Here is a 17,501-nt window from a genome sequence, read left to right on the forward strand (position 1 = left end):
AGACCAGGTTTAACCATCCCGTTTCAGCAGGCTCTTTGCTCACACAGGCCACCCTCTCCCTACCTTGGCATCGCACCTCCAACAAACCCAACTCCATTCATTAACCCTTTTAACCGCCCCCCGCCCCGCCCCCAACGTGTCGTTACGTAGCTGGCTGCTAGCTGGGCACGCAACGTGCGCAGACGTTCAAAGCACGTGGCCCGAGCCCTCAGCGGCGCACCGTGTGCTGCGCAGGCGCGAGGAGCAGGAGGTTGTAGCTGCCGTCATGGCCTTTGTCAGCTCCGTGGTAAGGAGGCCCAGCCTGGCCTCTCGGCCTGGGCTCTGTGCAGAGGGAGGGCCGGGCCGGGAGTCATGGCAGCAGAGCTCTGCACATTTTCCCTCCTGGCGTTCACGGGTTTTCAGAAACCCGCTCCTGTAGGGGCTTTGGCCGTTCTCCGTGTGTGGGGAAGCCGATGCCGGCCTGGCTCCCATGGGAGGAACAAGTGTTGCTCCTCTTCTCCTCCTCGCCTCTGCCCAAACCGGGGTTGCCTGGAATGAGAAGCTGAGAAGGTGGTGAGCTACAGAACTCACCTTCACCTTCCCTGTTTCCTGCGTTTAAAAAATTACCGAGTTCACTTGTACTCTAGTTGTAATTATTAATTTAAGTAGGGTTATTGTTGGGCCTAATCTATGTTAGTTACACGAAATAACAGATAATTTCACGTGACCCCACTCTTTTTCCCCCAACCTTTAGCATCTTAATGCTTAACTGTACAATTGGAATAAAAACCCCCACAAACATTGCTCACTTTAACGGATGAGAATTCACAGGCAAAATGGCACTGGTGAGACCCTCTGTCAGTCTTAAAAACCCAAATTGAAGAAAAAACAAATCAAGGATTCACTTTCATTTTCAGTTCATCTCAACAGACTTCACATTGGGTGAAAGGCAATGTGCTTGTCTACCTATGCAGCACAAAACGGTCTGTTTTTAGAGACGTATTATTTTAACATGTATCCATTCTCTGATGTTGATTTTTTTTTTTTTAATTTTAGAAGAGGGGAGGCAGACAGACTGACTCCCACATGCACTGCGACCAAGATCCACCCGGCAAGCCCACTAGGGGGCGATACTCTCCCCATCTGGGGCCATTGTGCCATTGCTTAGCAACTGAGCTATTTTATTTTTTTTAGCCCCTGAGGGGAGGGCAGGGAGCCATCCCTGGCAGAGGCCAACTCCCTTGAGTTTAGCCATGGCTGTGGGAGAAGAGAGAGAGGAAGAGAGAAGAGAGAAGGGAGAGGAGGAGGGGTAGAGAAGCAGATGGTTGCTTCTCCTGTGTGCCCTGACTGCAATCAACCTGGGACTTCCGCATGCGGGGCTGGTGGTGCTCTACCACTGAACCAACGGGCCAGGGCCAGATGTTAATGTTTTAAGATATGTAAAATACTTATGCTTTAATGTAAGCTTACTATGTATGCTATTTTATCTGATAGTGAGCTCCAAGGAGAGAGAGTATGTGTGTGTGTTTTAAATAGAGATTAAGATAGATTTTCTGTGCTATATGTAGTTTTAATAAAGATAACACACAGAGAAAGAATACAAAGTCTAACTGTAGTCCTAGAAGAAAAAGCATGTTTAATGCCTACTTTGCTTTTGAAAAATTGTGTTCTAATGGGTTATTTTTGATGGCTGCTGTTACATTCTGAGGGCATATCTTAAAGGTGTTTTTAGCCCTAGGAGTTTTTTCCTTCAGCTTTAAATGCGATCACACTGAAACGTCAATTGAGTATGCCTTTATCAGGGTAAACTGTTTTAGAAGAAGCAACTAATCTAGGGCACTTAATCTTAATGGATATACTTGTGAATAAAATTATTTAAATGTAACTGATTGGCCTATTCATAGGCTTACCCTGGATCTTTAGAAGGCTTAGTTTAAAACCTGGCTACCCTAGGTACATCAGTAGTATGTAGAATATTTACTGGGTTTATGAAAAAGCAATACTAGAATGCCTCAATTTTCATTTTGACTTGATTAAACAATTTGAATTCAGAGCAACTCAGCTAAATTCCTGTTTTGCCATTTCTTATTAGTGGAACTTCCACTAGGTCACTATTGTTTTTACACTTAGCATTGCCATTTTACAGGGGTTGAGAGTGGAGCACAATTTACATAGATTTGTAGGACTGAGTTTATTTCATAGGGCTATTTTTCTTTTTTCTTTTTTTTTTTTTATAGTGACCAATGTTAAATCTGGGTAGAAATTTGCCTAATGTTATTGTCATGGCATGTTTTTATTAGGAAGCATTTTAGGATGTTGCTTAGCCTCTGAAATATGCAGATTGTGGAAGGGTAAGGTTCATTCATTTCTTAATTTATTTTGGTGCAGATGTATTTTTACTTGATAATGGTTCAGAATATTTTTTTGGACTATGTGTATTTTGGAAGTTTGACATGCTTTGGTTACTCTGTTTTAAGTCCTTACCCCAATCTTATGGTTTGGGATTTATTTACATTTGTGGAAATAATATAGTGAAATCTAAAAAAGCTCTTTTAGCCCCTTTGAGAAAAAGATAATTAAAAACAGGTTCATTTCCACCTGCCTTAAGTTAATTTTCCTTTTTTTTAAATTTATGATTTTAATTTGAGTTTACATAGATTCAGGTGTCCCACCGAATATATCTCCTCCCACTCCCTTATTTCCCTCTAATTTCCCTTTTTAAATGGGAGTGGGGAGAGTGAACACTGACACAAATGCCAAGTAACGTAACAGTAACCATACATTTTGAGGGGATTATTATCTCTTATTATTTTGTAATCTTGTAATTCAGCATTGTAGATAGGCTGAAGTTATAGATCTGAAGGTAACGTCATTTATGGAAGACTAAGACTGTACATACTGGAAGTAGGATGCACTTAGTTAAATTTTGTATGGTGATTTTTATAAGATTAGAAAGTATACAGTGTAGTTTTTTAAGTCTGAATTCATTCAAACTTGCGAATTTATAATTTCTACAATTGCTTTTATGTAGCCTAAACTCTACAGATCTGTGATTGAAGATGTGATTGAAGGAGTGCGGGACCTATTTGCTGAAGAAGGTGTAGAGGAACAAGTCTTAAAAGATTTGAAGCAGGTTTGTCAATACAAATTTCTCTGTCTTGTTTTTCAGCTCATAAAACTGATAAATTATAGTGCTAATCCCTTAATTATAATCTGATACCCATTTATTGTGTCACCAGTTGACAGTTTAATTCCTTTAAAAAGTAAAAGAAATAGAAATGAATATTATTTTATTTTTTAAAAAGTAAACATTTTTTGTCTGCAGCTCTGGGAAACAAAGGTTTTGCAGTCTAAAGCAACGGAAGACTTCTTCAGAAATAGCGTCCATTCACCTGTGTTCACCCTTCACTTGCCACACAGCTTGCACCAGACGTTGCAATCATCAACAGGTTGGATAGAGTTAGTAAATTAGGACTATTTGGACCTTCAGAACAAATTCTCATTGGGTGGTGGTTTTGAATTAGGGTAATGTTCTTAAGGTGAGAGGGCTCAGACCTCAAAACCATTACTATTAAGTGAACACAGTTACCCCGTATAACTATTGACAAATAATTAGGTTATTCAGGTAGTTTTTTAAAATACTAAAGTCCACCAAGGTCACAAAACCTACTTCAGAGGAACAAGTTACATAGTTTGTGGTCTATTCCAGCCACCTTTGCTGAAGAAGCAGAGGGAAAGATGGGTGCTTGCATGCTTGTGCATATTCTTTCTGTCTCTTCTTTTTTAAAAAAATAATTATTCATTTTAGAGAGGGGAGAGAGAGAGAGAGAGAGAGAGAGAGAGAGAGGAGACACAAGGGGGGAGGAGCAGGAAGCATCAACTCCCATATGTGCCTTGACTGGGTAAGCTCAGGGTTTTGAACCGGCAACCTCAGCTTTCCCGGTCGACGCTTTATCCACTGTGCCACCACAGGTCAGACTCTCTCTGTGTTTTTGTATATATTGTACATCTGTTATTGTATGGGAAGCAAAGTGGAGAGTTAACAAAAATATGAAGATTATTCAAGCTAACTATGTTGGATATATAAGGTCTACCGGAAAGTTCTGTTTTTGGAATAAAACAAAATATAAATTTTTCTTACCGTTAATAAACTTTATTAAATAATATAATTGCCATTATTATTGATTTCTTGAGGGCAATTTGTATATCCCATTTTTGAAAAATATTTTATCTTTTGATGTGAAAAATTGAACCAGTGCTTGTTTGATATCTTCTTCATTTTTGAATTCTTTGCCCTTCAAAAAATTTTGTTAAGGACAAAAACAAGTGATAGTCGGAGGGTGCTAAGTCCGGGGAATATGGTAGATGCGACAGATATGCTTCTGTAGCATTTCTTCCTTGTTGAAACTCATAAAAATTACAGTGGCGTGAATGAACTTTATCAGTAGCCATGGGTACACTATCGCTTCACACATAAGACTAACATGAATCAACTTTTAGTTAATTTGCTACATCAGTATGTATATATTAAGTGATAAAAATAGAGAGGCACACATGCGCCAAATAAACGTGCTTAGGTGTCGAAACTTGTGATAGAAACGGACAGAACTTTCCGGTAGACCTTTTATATAGTGATGGTTAGAAATTGACCATATGCCTTTAGTCTTTATTCTTAGACTTACTTAATCTAGACCTCTGCTTTTAAGAGAAATATTTGTCCATATCAATATAAACTGAAAAAACTAGCAAATGAAAGATAAAATTGTACTGTTATATCTCTCTAGCCTTTTTTCCTTCTTTTTTCCTTTGATTCTTATAATTTTTTTTTCTTCATTTTTTTTTTTCCAAAGCTGGAAACGGGGAGGCAATCAGATAGACTCCTGCATGCACCCGACCGGGATCCACCCGGCATGCCCACCAGGGGGCGATGCTCTGCCCATCTGTGGCGTCGCTCTATTGCATCCAGAGCCATTCTAGCACCTGAGGCAGAAGCCACAGAGCCATTCTCAGCGCCCGGGCAATCTCTGCTCCAATGGAGCCTTGGCTGCGGGAGGGGAAGAGAGAGACAGAGAGGAAGGAGAGGGGGGAGGGGTAGAGAAGCAGATGGGCACCTCTCCTGTGTGCCCTGGCCGAGAATCGAACCTGGGACTCCTGCACGCCAGGCCGACACTCTACTGCTGAGCCAACCGGCCAAGGCCAGATTCTTATAATCTTTATGCTTCCCTTATGTGTGTGTATGTGTGTGTTTCTAGCCATCATTGTATATATTCCAAACAGGTAGCCTGAATAATCTCCATATTGTTGCTAACTCTCTATTGTGTATGTGTATGGAATATGTGTCTATACACACATATACACATATGCATTTATACATATATACATATCTATACATATATATATACATACATATGTCTACATACAGACACATGCTGACACACACAAATAGGTTTTATTGAGTTTAGCTGAAATTCAGCAGGTTAAAGTTTGAGGTGAGGGTAGATTTTGGATTAGATTGTCAGTAATAACTAGATTGATTGATTGTTCATTGAAAAAATGGGAATGTCCACCTGAAAATTACATGGGCTAAGGTGAAGACAAAAATAGTAAGGTGGCTAGTACTTTGTTTATTACAAAATGAGAGAATTTAAGTGTGGCAGCAATTATAACTTATAAAAAATGAAATAAATTAACAATGAATATAGAATTACCGAACACAACTTTTATTAATGCTGTGCTTGTAAAATATAACTGTGCTCTATAAGAATTAGCCATGGCAGTTTTAATTACTAAATTGACACATTGAAACATTTTCCATTAGATGTTGGATTTTTGGCTGTTTTCATTTTTAACTTTCCTATTTATTAGGACATCCCTTTTATTTCTCTATTTAAAGAACATTCCTTTGAATTCCTCTGTTAAAGAATTTTAAAGAGTTTTACTTAGGAGTGTCTGGAGGGTGGCAAGTATGAGAAGAATAATATACTTGACTGTCTTTTATCAGAAGTATAGTTAACACTTCTCAGTTTGTTATTCAAAATTGCAATACTTGATTTTGCCGCAAGATGGTAATCTTCCCAGTGATTTAAACCACAAAATAGTCTTGCAACTAAAATATTTAGTTGGCTTTCACTCAGAATAGAAAAGTTTTAACAAATATATTTTATCGTCTGTCTTAGAATAATAGAAACAATTAGACAAGACAGTTTTTTCATTCTTTTCTACATCATTTATGATGAAGTGGTTTACAAGGAAGTATATGTAATCCTTTAAAAATGCACTTCGGGCCTTATTCCTATTCCTCTTCATTTCTAGTAACTCTAAAATAAGATTATTAAAGCAAATAATCTCATAAAATTGATGTACTTCTTAATTAGCTTGACTAGAATAACCCAAATTAACTTCTATAACCTTTTATCTCCTGGTAACAAGTTTCAGATTAAATCTGCAATGGAATAAGTCTTTGCCTTCGTTCCACCCTTAAAAATTTTTTGCCCTATTATAGTTTTTGACTGTATTATTCACTTATTTAATAATTTCTTGTGGTCCTGGCCTGGTGGTTCAGTGGATAAAGCATCGTCCTGGTGCACCAGAGGGTCGTGGGTTTGACCCATGCCAGGATGTGTGTGAGAAGCAAGCAATGAGTACACAACTACATGAAACAACTATGTGAAATGAGTTGATGCTTTTCTCTCTCTCTCCTCCTGTCTCCCACTCTCTCTCTCTTCCCCCCTCCCATCCTCCTTCTCCCTTCCTTTCTCTCCTTCTCTCTCTTCCCTTCTCTCCTTCTTGCCCTCTCTCTTCTTTCCTCCATTTCTCTCTGAAATTAATGGAAAAATAAAAGTTATAATAATAATTTCTTGTATCTTTAGTTGTCAACTTTTCTTTTTGGTCAAGACCCCTTTACACTTTTAAAAATTGAGGATTTCAAAAGTTTTCTTTTATGTTGGTTTTGAGTATGTACTTACCATATTATAAATTAAAGCTGAGAAATTAAAAAAATGACTGTATGTTAACATAATATGTATTTGTTAAAAGGAGTTAAAATATATTTGTTAAAACTTTTCTAGAACAAAAAATATTTAAAGGAGAATAGCATTGTATTACTTTTCTGCAAATTTGTTTAATGTCTGGCTTACTAAAAGACAGCTGGATTCTCATATCTATTTTAAGATTCAGTCTGTTGCCCTGGCCGGTTGGCTCAGCGGTAGAGCGTCGGCCTAGCGTGCGGAGGACCCGGGTTCGATTCCCGGCCAGGGCACATAGGAGAAGCGCCCATTTGCTTCTCCACCCCTCCACCGCGCTTTCCTCTCTGTCTCTCTCTTCCCCTCCTGCAGCCAAGGCTCCATTGGAGCAAAGATGGCCCAGGCGCTGGGCATGGCTCTGTGGCCTCTGCCTCAGGCGTTAGAGTGGCTCTGGTCGCAATATGGCGACGCCCAGGATGGGCAGAGCATCGCCCCCTGGGGGGCAGAGCACCGCCCCTGGTGGGCGTGCCGGGTGGATCCCGGTCGGGCGCATGCGGGAGTCTGTCTGACTGTCTCTCCCTGTTTCCAGCTTCAGAAAAATTAAAAAAAAAAAAAAAAAAAAAAAAGATTCAGTCTGTTGTGCTATGTGATTTTGGCAAAAGTATATGAAGAATATCTAGCATCCCACAGATAGATAATTAAAAAAGGAATATTTTAATAGCATTTTTAGATAATTTGATATTACACTAAAACTCAACAAGTGGTAGTTTCTGAGAGGTAGTGCAAGGTGGAATGTGAAACCATATCAATGGACTTTTTGTAATAAAGTTCACTAGTCTATCTTGCACTTTGACTCATTAATCCATGTTTAATTTTGTAACATACATTGGTTATTTGGAATATATTGGGTCAATGAGTTATACAGTTGACACATTGTTTATAAAATAAGATAAAAAATCATATCCATTAATATCACCATATATCTTTTTTTTTTTTTTTTTTAGGAAAAAAAGAACAGTTATTTTTATTTATTTACTTATTTTTATACATAGGTACTGCAAATGATTGGCAATTAAAATTTAACATTTATTTTAGTCAGCCCCAACTCCAGGACATCTTAACAGATTTACACATTCCTGACCTGAGGTTAGCCTCTGGAAGAAAGGGTGCATTATGGAAGATTGCAGCCCTGGATACTCTTTTTTTTTTTTTTTTTTTCACTTTTTTTTTTTTATTAAATTTAATGCAGTGACATTGATAAATCAGGGTACATACGTTGAGAGAAAATATCTCTAGATTATTTTGACATTTGTGCTGTATACCCCTCCCGCAAAGTTAAATTGTCTTCTGTCACCTTCTATCTGATTTTCTTTGTGCCCCTCCCCTCCCCTAACCCCTCTCTCCTTCTTCACCCCATCCCCCTCACCCAACCCCCCGCCCCTGTTGCCGTCACATTCTTGTTCATGTCTCTGAGTCTCATTTTTATGTCCCTTCTATGTATGGATTCATCTTAGTTTTTTTTCTGATTTACTTATTTCACTCCGTATAATGTTGTCAAGGTCCATCCATGTTATTGTAAATGATCCGATGTCATCATTTCTTATGGCTGAGTAGTATTCCATAGTATATATGTACCAAAGTTTTTTAATCCACTCGTCCTCTGATGGACACTTGGGCTGTTTCCAGATCTTCGCTATTGTGAACAATGCTGCCACAAACATGCGGGTGCATTTCTCCTTTTCGAGCCATTCTATGGTGTCCTTGGGGTATATTCCTAAAAGTGGGATAGCTGGGTCAAAAGGCAGTTCGATTTTCAGTTTTTTGAGGAATCTCCATACTGTTTTCCACAGTGGCTGCACCAGTCTGCATTCCCACCAGCAGTGCAGGAGGGTTCCCTTTTCTCCACATCCTCGCCAGCACTTATTCTGTGTTGTTTTGTTGATAAGCGCCATTCTGACTGGTGTAAGGTGATATCTCATTGTGGTTTTAATTTGCATTTCTCTAATGATTAGTGATGTTGAGCATTTTTTCATATGCCTATTGGCCATCTGTATGTCCTCTTTGGAGAAGTGTCTATTCATCTCTTTTGCCCATTTTTGGATTGGATTGTTTGTCTTCCTGATGTTGAGTTTTACAAGTTCTTTATAAATTTTGGTTATTAACCCCTTATCAGACGTATTGTCAAATATGTTCTCCCATTGTGTAGCTTGTCTTTTTATTTTGTTCTTGTTGTCTTTAGCTGTGCAAAAGCTTTTTAGTTTGATATAGTCCCATTTGTTTATCCTGTCTTTTATTTCACTTCCCCGTGGAGATAAATCAACAAATATATTGCTCCGAGAGATGTCGGAGAGCTTACTGCCTATGTTTTCTTCTAAGATGCTTATAGTTTCACGGCCTACATTCAAGTCTTTTATCCATTTTGAGTTTATTTTTGTGAGTGGTGTAAGCTGGTGATCTAGTTTCATTTTTTTGCAGGTAGCTGTCCAATTTTCCCAACACCATTTGTTAAAGAGGCTGTCTTTACTCCATTGTATTTCCTTACCTCCTTTGTCAAATATCAGTTGTCCATAGAACTGTGGGTTTATTTCTGGGTTCTCTGTTCTGTTCCATTGATCTATATGCCTGCTCTTATGCCAGTACCAGGCTGTTTTGAGTACAATGGCCTTGTAGTATAACTTGATATCAGGAAGTGTGATACCTCCCACTTTATTCTTCTTTTTTAAGATTGCTGAGGCTATTCGTGTCCTTTTTTGGTTCCATATAAATTTTTGGAATATGTGTTCTATATCTTTGAAGTATGTCATTGGTATTTTAATTGGTATTGCATTGAATTTATAAATTGCTTTGGGTAATATAGACATTTTAATGATGTTTATTCTTCCTAACCATGAGCACGGTATATGCTTCCACTTGTTTGTATCTTCCTTGATTTCTTTTATCAATGTTTTGTAATTTTCCGAGTACAAGTCTTTAGTCTCCTTGGTTAAGTTTACTCCTAGGTACTTTATTTTTTTGGTTGTAATTGTGAAGGGGATTGTTTCCTTAATTTCTCTTTCTGACTGTTCATTGTTGGTGTATAAAAATGCTTCTGATTTCTGAGTATTGATTTTATATCCTGCCACTTTGCTGAATTTACTTATCAGGTCCAGTAGTTTTTTGACTGAGACTTTAGGGTTTTCTATATACAATATCATATCATCTGCAAATAATGATAGTTTTACTTCTTCTTTTCCAACTTGAATGCCTTTTATTTCTTCTTCTTGTCTGATTGCTGTGGCTAGGACTTCCAGGACTATGTTAAATAAGAGTGGTGAAAGGGGGCACCCCTGCCTTGTTCCTGATCTTAAGGGTATCGCTTTTAATTTTTGCCCATTGAGTATGATGTTGGCTGTGGGTTTCTCATAGATGGCTTTTATCATGTTGAGGTATGTTCCCTGTATTCCCACTTTGCTGAGAGTTTTGATCATGAATAGGTGCTGGATTTTATCAAATGCTTTTTCTGCATCTATTGAAATTATCATATGGTTTTTCTCCTTCTTTTTGTTTATGTGATGAATCACATTGATTGATTTACGAATATTGTACCAGCCTTGCCTCCCCAGAATAAATCCCACTTGATCATGGTGTATGATTTTTTCCATATATTGTTGGATCCGGTTTGCTAATATTTTGTTGAGGATTTTAGCATCTATATTCATCAGAGATATTGGCCTATAATTTTCTTTCTTTGTATTGTCTTTGCCTGGTTTTGGAATCAGAATTATGCTCGCCTCATAAAAGGAGCTTGGAAGTCTTCCTTCCTCTTGAATTTTTTGAAATAGTTTGAGAAGGATAGGAGTTAGTTCTTCTTTGAATATTTGGTAGAATTCCGTTGTGAAGCCATCGGGCCCTGGACTTTTCTTTGTTGGGAGTTTTTTGATAACTGTTTCGATCTCATTTGGTGTAATCGGTCTGTTTAGGTTTTCTGATTCTTCCAGATTGATTTTTGGAAGATTGTATGTTTCAAGGAATTTGTCCATTTCATCTAGGTTGTCTAGTTTTTTGGCATACAGTTCTTCATAGTATTTTCTTACAATATTTTGTATTTCTGTTGTGTCAGTTGTTATTTCTCCTCTCTCATTTCTAATTTTATTTATTTGAGTCCTCTCTCTCTTTTTCTTGGTGAGTCTACTTAAAGGTTCATCAATCTTGTTTACCTTTTCAAAGAACCAGCTCCTAGTTTCATTGATCCTCTGTATTGTTTCTTTAGCCTCTATGTCATTTATTTCTGCTCTGATCTTTATTATTTCCTTCCTTCTACTACATTTGGGCTTTACTTGCTGTTCTTTTTCTAATTCTTTTAGATGCAGGGTTAAATTGTTTATTTGAGCTTTTTCTAGCTTCTGAAAGTGTGCCTGTAGTGCTATGAACTTCCCTCTCAGCACTGCTTTCGCTGTGTCCCATAAATTTTGAGTTGTTGTATGCTCATTGTCATTCGTTTCTAGGAATTTTTTTATTTCTTCTTTGATCTCATTCTTAATCCATTCATTATTTAACAGCCTGCTATTTAGTTTCCATGTGTTTGAGAATTTTTGAGCTTTTCTGCTGTGATTCATTTCTAGTTTCATGCCGTTGTGATCGGAGAAAGTGCTTGATATGATTTCAGTCTTCTTAAATTTGTTGAGAGCACTTTTGTGCCCTAACATGTGGTCTATCCTAGAGAATGTACCATGAGCACTTGAAAAGAATGTATATTCTGCTGCTTTAGGGTGAAAGGTTCTGAAGATATCTATTAAATCGAGTTGATCTAGTGTTTCCAATAAGTCTGCTGTTTCTTTGTTAATTTTCTTTCTTGAGGATCTATCTAGTGATGTTAGTGGGGTATTGAAATCCCCTACTATTATAGTATTGCTGTTGATATCGCCCTTTAAATCCATCAAAGTCTGTTTTATATATTTGGGTGCTCCTATATTAGGTGCGTAGATATTTATAATAGTTATATCTTCCTGTTGGATTACTCCCTTTATCATTATGTAGTGGCCTTCTTTATCTCTTACTATATCCTTTGTTTTAAAGTCCAATTTGTCTGATATAAGTATTGCTACCCCAGCTTTTTTTTCATTTCCGTTTGCATGAAACGTTTTTTTCCATCCTTTTACCTTCAATCTGTGTGTGTCTTTTGTTCTAAGGTGTGTCTCTTGTAGACAACATATGTATGGGTCCTGTTTTCTTATCCATGCAGCTACCCTATGTCTTTTGATTGGATCATTTAATCCATTTACATTTAAGGTTATTATTGATATGTAGTTGTTTATTGCCATTTTATTCTTTAAAGGTGTATTCCTTTTTTTTTTTTTTCTGTATTCTTTTCCCACTTTATCTGTTTACACCAGGCCCCTTAATATTTCCTGCAGCATTGGTTTGGTTGTAATGAATTCCTTGAGTTGTTTTTTGTCTGGGAAGCTTTTTATTTCTCCTTCGAATTTAAATGATAGCCTTGCTGGATAAAGTAGTCTTGGTTGTAGGTTCTTGTTCTGCATTACTTTGAATATTTCTTGCCATTCCCTTCTGGCCTCAAGTGTTTCTGTTGAGAAGTCAGATGTCATCCTTATGGGGGCTCCTTTGTAGGTGATAACTTTTTTTTCTCTTGCAGCTTTTAATATTTTCTCTTTATCGCTTAGCTTTGGTATTTTAATTATGATGTGTCTTGGTGTAGGTTTCTTTGGGTTTCTCTTTAATGGAGTCCTCTGTGCTTCTTGGATTTGTGAGAGTTTCTCTTGCATTAATTTAGGGAAGTTTTCAGCTATGATATGATTGAACAAAGTCTCTATCCCTTGTTCTTTTCTTCTTCTTCAGGAACCCCTATGATGCGGATGTTATTTCTCTTCATGTTGTCACAGAGCTCTCTAAGAGTTTCCTCTGACTTTTTGAGTCTTTTTTCTCTTTTCTTCTCTGCTTTCATGCCTTCATTCCAGTTGTCCTCTAACTCGCTGATTCGATCCTCTGCTCTATCTATCCTGTTTTTAATTCCTTCCATTGTGGTCTTTATTTCTGATATTGTATTTGTCGTCTCCAACTGATTCTTTTTTATACTTGCTATTTCTTTGTTTAGGTTTTCAAACTGTCCCTCCATTGTTGTTCTAAGATCCCTAAGCATCCTTACAATCATTATTTTGAACTCCGCATCTGGAAGTTTGATTATTTCCATATCACTCAGTTCATCTCTCGAAGGTGTCTCTTGTGGTTTCATTTGGATTGCACTCCTTTGTCTTCTCATTTTCTTTTTTCTTTTTTTTCTTTTTTATTTTATTTGTAGAGTTGGTTGAGTCTAGGCTTGGTGTTGTCTGCCTCCAGTTTTCAGTTGTGTTATTTTTAGGTCTTCGTAGGTTGGTATCAGCTATTACTTGTAATCCACTCTCGGATTTGGGCAGCTTTGAAGTCTTGATTTGTTTGTTTTCTTAACAGGTGATAGTCTTGTTAACTGATCTCAGCAGGGGGCTTCCTTGAAACTGTAACCAGGAATGCTGTGGGTGTAACCTGAGAGGCTGAAGGTCTCTTCCTCCAACTAATCTCACTGGGGGCAGGGTTTTTTCTCAGCTTCAGTAGGGGGAGGTGTATCTCAGATCTCCATGGAGACCTGAGTTACTGCCCCTCCTCCCCACTTCTTGTTTTCAGCTGTGTCTTGTTGCGCTGATTGGAGCTGGATAGATGTCCGGAGATCTCTGATCCGGAAGCACTTCAGCTCTGTTTTATGAAAGGTTCAGTCCCTCCCCCAGCTATGGCCGCCTCCAGCATGAATGAGTCAGCTTTTTTATTTCGTTTCTTGCATACCTTAGCCCCTCACAGTCTGTCCCTCTCCCTGTCCTTTCCACTTGGGAGATAAGCTGGTCTTTTCAACCCACCTTGCTCCCTGGTCGCCAGGTAAGTGGCTGTGAGCAGTAGTTTCTGCTCTTTTTCCTCTGTGAAATCCTCTCTGGGCTCTCAGCCTTACCCCCCTTCCGTTCCTGTAAGCAGAGGAGATTCAGGCACTCCTTACCAGGATTATTGTGGCTTCCTCTTTGCTCCTTGGTTTTTGAGAGCTGTTCTTGCAGTTCAGTGTTGGTTTTTCATGCTGATTTTTTCTAAATTGATTTGTATTCCAGTTTGGTGTTGAGAGCTGGGCGTCTGTACGTCCGCCTACTCTGCTGCCATCTCCTCTTTTCACACCATATATTTTATCAGGAAAGTATTAAAAAGCTATCAAGCCCATTGTGGTGGATACAAAGTTTCCAAATTTCTAATTTTTGCTTGAAAACTTAAATTTTATCATTGCCAAACAAATATTAGTTTGTTTTTCTTGAAGTGGTGGGCATACTTAGTTCATTTAAAAAAAATGTCTTCTGAATACCTAAGTCTGAATAACCATAGTTTCTGTCAGTCTTTAAAGTAAAAATAGTGTTTCTTGAAAAAAGAAAAAGGTTAGGTTAGCTCTCAACTTAAACAATAGCGCCAGTGCTTTTCCTCATACCTCCTTGTATTTACTTCTTTGTGCTGCAGACATGCTTTATGTGTTCTTCCATTTCATTGCAAGATATTAAAAGGAAGTATACTTGAGGTTGAAATTTAGTAAAAACAATTATTTATGGTTACATTAAGGAACTTAAGTGAAACAGTTTTGTTCTTGCTGTTGTTTTTGTCTTTTCTTTATACTGTGAGTGAGTGGCAAAGGGGACAGTTAATACAGTGACCATTATTAAGGTTTGTGCTGTCTTAATTTGTGCTAAGGTGCTTTCGGTTTTACTCATTATTGTTATGTGCCATCAGTGAAAATATCTATAAAAACGTTTAATGAGAAATGAAAAAGGCCTATATTTTCTTGGAATTATAAAAATAATTTTGATCTCATGAACACTCTGAAAGGGTCTCAGGGACCCCCCCCCCCGCCCCAGGTTTTGCAAACTACATTTGATAATTCTGTTTTATTCTTAGGATGATAATATATATCATAACTTATAATCTACTTTTTTAAAGACTTAATTAATTTTTAGACAACTGTAGGTTCACACAAATTTGAGAGAAGGTACAGAGATTTCCTTGTCCCTCCTTACGCATAGTCTCTCCCATTATCAGCATCTTCCCCCAGATGGGTACATTTGTTGCAGTGGGTAATGACACATCATAAGCCACCTAAGTCCACAGCTTATATTATTACTGTTGATGTTGTACATTCTATGAGTTGGGGAAGTATATAGTGATGGGTATCCATCATTTTAATATCCTAAAGAGTATTTTCATAGCCCCCCACAAGTCTTCTCCTATTTATCCCTTCCTTCTGCATCAACCCCTGGTAACCACTGATCTTTCTACTGTCTTCAGAGTTTTCTTTTCCTGGAATGTATTATATATTGATGGGCAAAAGTAGGTTTACAGTTGTGAGTATTGGAAACACAAGAGTTTATTATTATTTGTCAATTATTTTCTTCTTATTATTAACCTACTTTTGCCCACCTCTGTAGTTGGAATCATACAGTATGTAGCCTTTTCAAATTGTATTCTTTCACTTAGTAATATTTCTTAAGGTTCCTGTGTCTTTTCATGGCTTGATAACTCATTTCTTTTCAGCATTGAATAATATTACATTGTCTGGATGTCCCACAGTGTATTTATCCATTCACCTACTGAAGGACATCTTGGTTGCTGCCAAGTTTTGGCAATTATGAATAAAGCTACTATAAACATTTATGTCCAGGTTTTTGTATGGACATGAGTTTTTACCTCCTTTGGATAAACACCAAGAAACATGATTGCTGGATTTTTATTGTAAGAGTGTGTTTACTTTTGTTAAAAAAACAACCCCCCTCCAAATCCACCCAACTGTCTTTCAAAGTGGCTGAATCATTTTACAGTCCCGTTAGCAATTAATGAGAGTCCCTGTTGCTCCACATACTTGTCAGCATTTGCTGTTGTCAGTATTCTGGACTTGAACCATTCTAGTAGGTATGTAGTAGTATCTTATTGTTTTAAGTTGCCTTTCCCTGATGATGATGTATGATGTGGAGCATCTTTTTATATGCTTATTTTTTGTCTGTATATCTTCTTTGGTGAATTGTCTGTTAAGGTATTTGGCTTTTAAAAAAATTTGGGTTGCTTTCTTTTTGTTGAGTTTTAAGAGTTCTTCATGTATTTTGGTAACAGTTCCCTATCAGATATGTGTCTTGCAAACATTTTCTCCCAATCTGTGGCATGTTTTGTCATTCTCTTGATATTGTCTTTTGCAAAGCAGGTTTTAATTTTAATGAAGTTCAGTTTATCAGTTATATCTTTCATTGCTTATGCCTTTGGTGTTGTATCTAAAGTTCCTCACCTACTCAAGGTCATTTACATTTTCTCCTATGTTATCTTCTAGGAGTTTTAGTTTTGTATTTTACATTCAGGTCTGTGATTCATTTTGAGTTAATTTTTGTAAAGGCTATAAGGTCTGGGTTTAGATGAACTTTTTTGCATGTGATGTCCCATAGTTCCAGCACCATTTGTTGATTGTATTGCCTTTGCTCCTTTATCAAAGATCAGTTGACTATATTTATGTGGGTCCATTTCTGTGCTCTCCCTTCTGATCCATGGATTCATTTGTCTATTCTTTCACTAATACACTAATTTCACTAATGCAGTTTTATAGTAAGCCTTGAAGTTGGGTAGTGTCAGCCCTTCAACATTGTTTTTTCCTTGAATGTCATATTGGCTATTCTGGGTTTTTTGCCCAGGGTTCAATTCTAAGAGAGAAATGGGATTCTGTTGGTAACTTCAGAATAACAAGTGTAAACTAGGACTGTCCTGGGCAAATTGGGACATGTGTCACCTAGTCTGTATCTAGGGCAGTTCATATTAGCTCTGCTATATGGTCTTCATGTCACATGGACTTTTTAAATGAAACCATGTCATTGTGGGAAGAAGAGAAGAACAGGAGCATAGAGAAGTTTGTGGTGGCTTTCATCTTTGAGCATTAAAACTGTGTGTCCAGTAGTTCTTGAACTTAGATCTGGTGAAAATTTTTGCAGTGCTTTTGGTTCTTGAGATGATTTGAGTTAGAATATTCAGTTTGGTTATCAGGAGACATCTATATGTTAATGAGTAGTCACAAAGAAGAAATTGAGGCCCTGGCTGGGAATTTCAGTTGGTTAGAGCAGTGTTTTTCAATTGCTGGACCATGGACTGGTCTGTCAGAAATTTCATTTTGGTTTTCAAAAGAGTTAACCACCCTGATGTCTTGTAAGATTATAGACTGAATGATTTTAGTCAAATTTGCTTATGCTCAGGGTGAATTTTGCCTTAGCAGTCCCCAAAATAATTTTTCTATTTTCACTGGTCCCCATATGTAAAAGGATTGAAAACCACTGGTTTAGAGTATTGTCTTGATCAGGGGTCCTCAAACTACGGCCCGCGGGCTGCATGCGGTCCCCTGAGGCCATTTATCCGGCCCCCTCCGCACTTCTGGAAGGGGCACCTCTTTCATTGGTGGTCAGTGAGAGGAGCGTCCGCATCCTGTGCTCCTGGAGCACTGTATGTGGCGGCGCCGCAAAGCGCTGAGTCGCTCACGTACAGTAC

At 37.8% G+C, this 17,501-nt stretch overlaps 1 protein-coding gene across 1 annotated transcript in view; it reads left to right on the forward strand.

Moving 5' to 3' along the window:
• The first annotated feature begins 265 nt into the window (after positions 1 to 265).
• GTF2A1L (general transcription factor IIA subunit 1 like) overlaps positions 266 to 17,501 on the forward strand; it is a 54,139-nt gene continuing 36,903 nt past the window's right edge. The window contains exons 1-3 of the mRNA XM_066267094.1: positions 266 to 286; positions 3,011 to 3,112; positions 3,305 to 3,428. Of these exons, the coding sequence (XP_066123191.1) occupies positions 266 to 286; positions 3,011 to 3,112; positions 3,305 to 3,428 (247 nt within the window). The remainder of the gene's footprint in view (positions 287 to 3,010; positions 3,113 to 3,304; positions 3,429 to 17,501) is intronic.

The sequence above is a fragment of the Saccopteryx bilineata genome, chromosome 3 (genome assembly GCF_036850765.1).
Source record: "Saccopteryx bilineata isolate mSacBil1 chromosome 3, mSacBil1_pri_phased_curated, whole genome shotgun sequence".
In the NCBI taxonomy this organism is placed as follows: Eukaryota; Metazoa; Chordata; class Mammalia; order Chiroptera; family Emballonuridae; genus Saccopteryx; species Saccopteryx bilineata.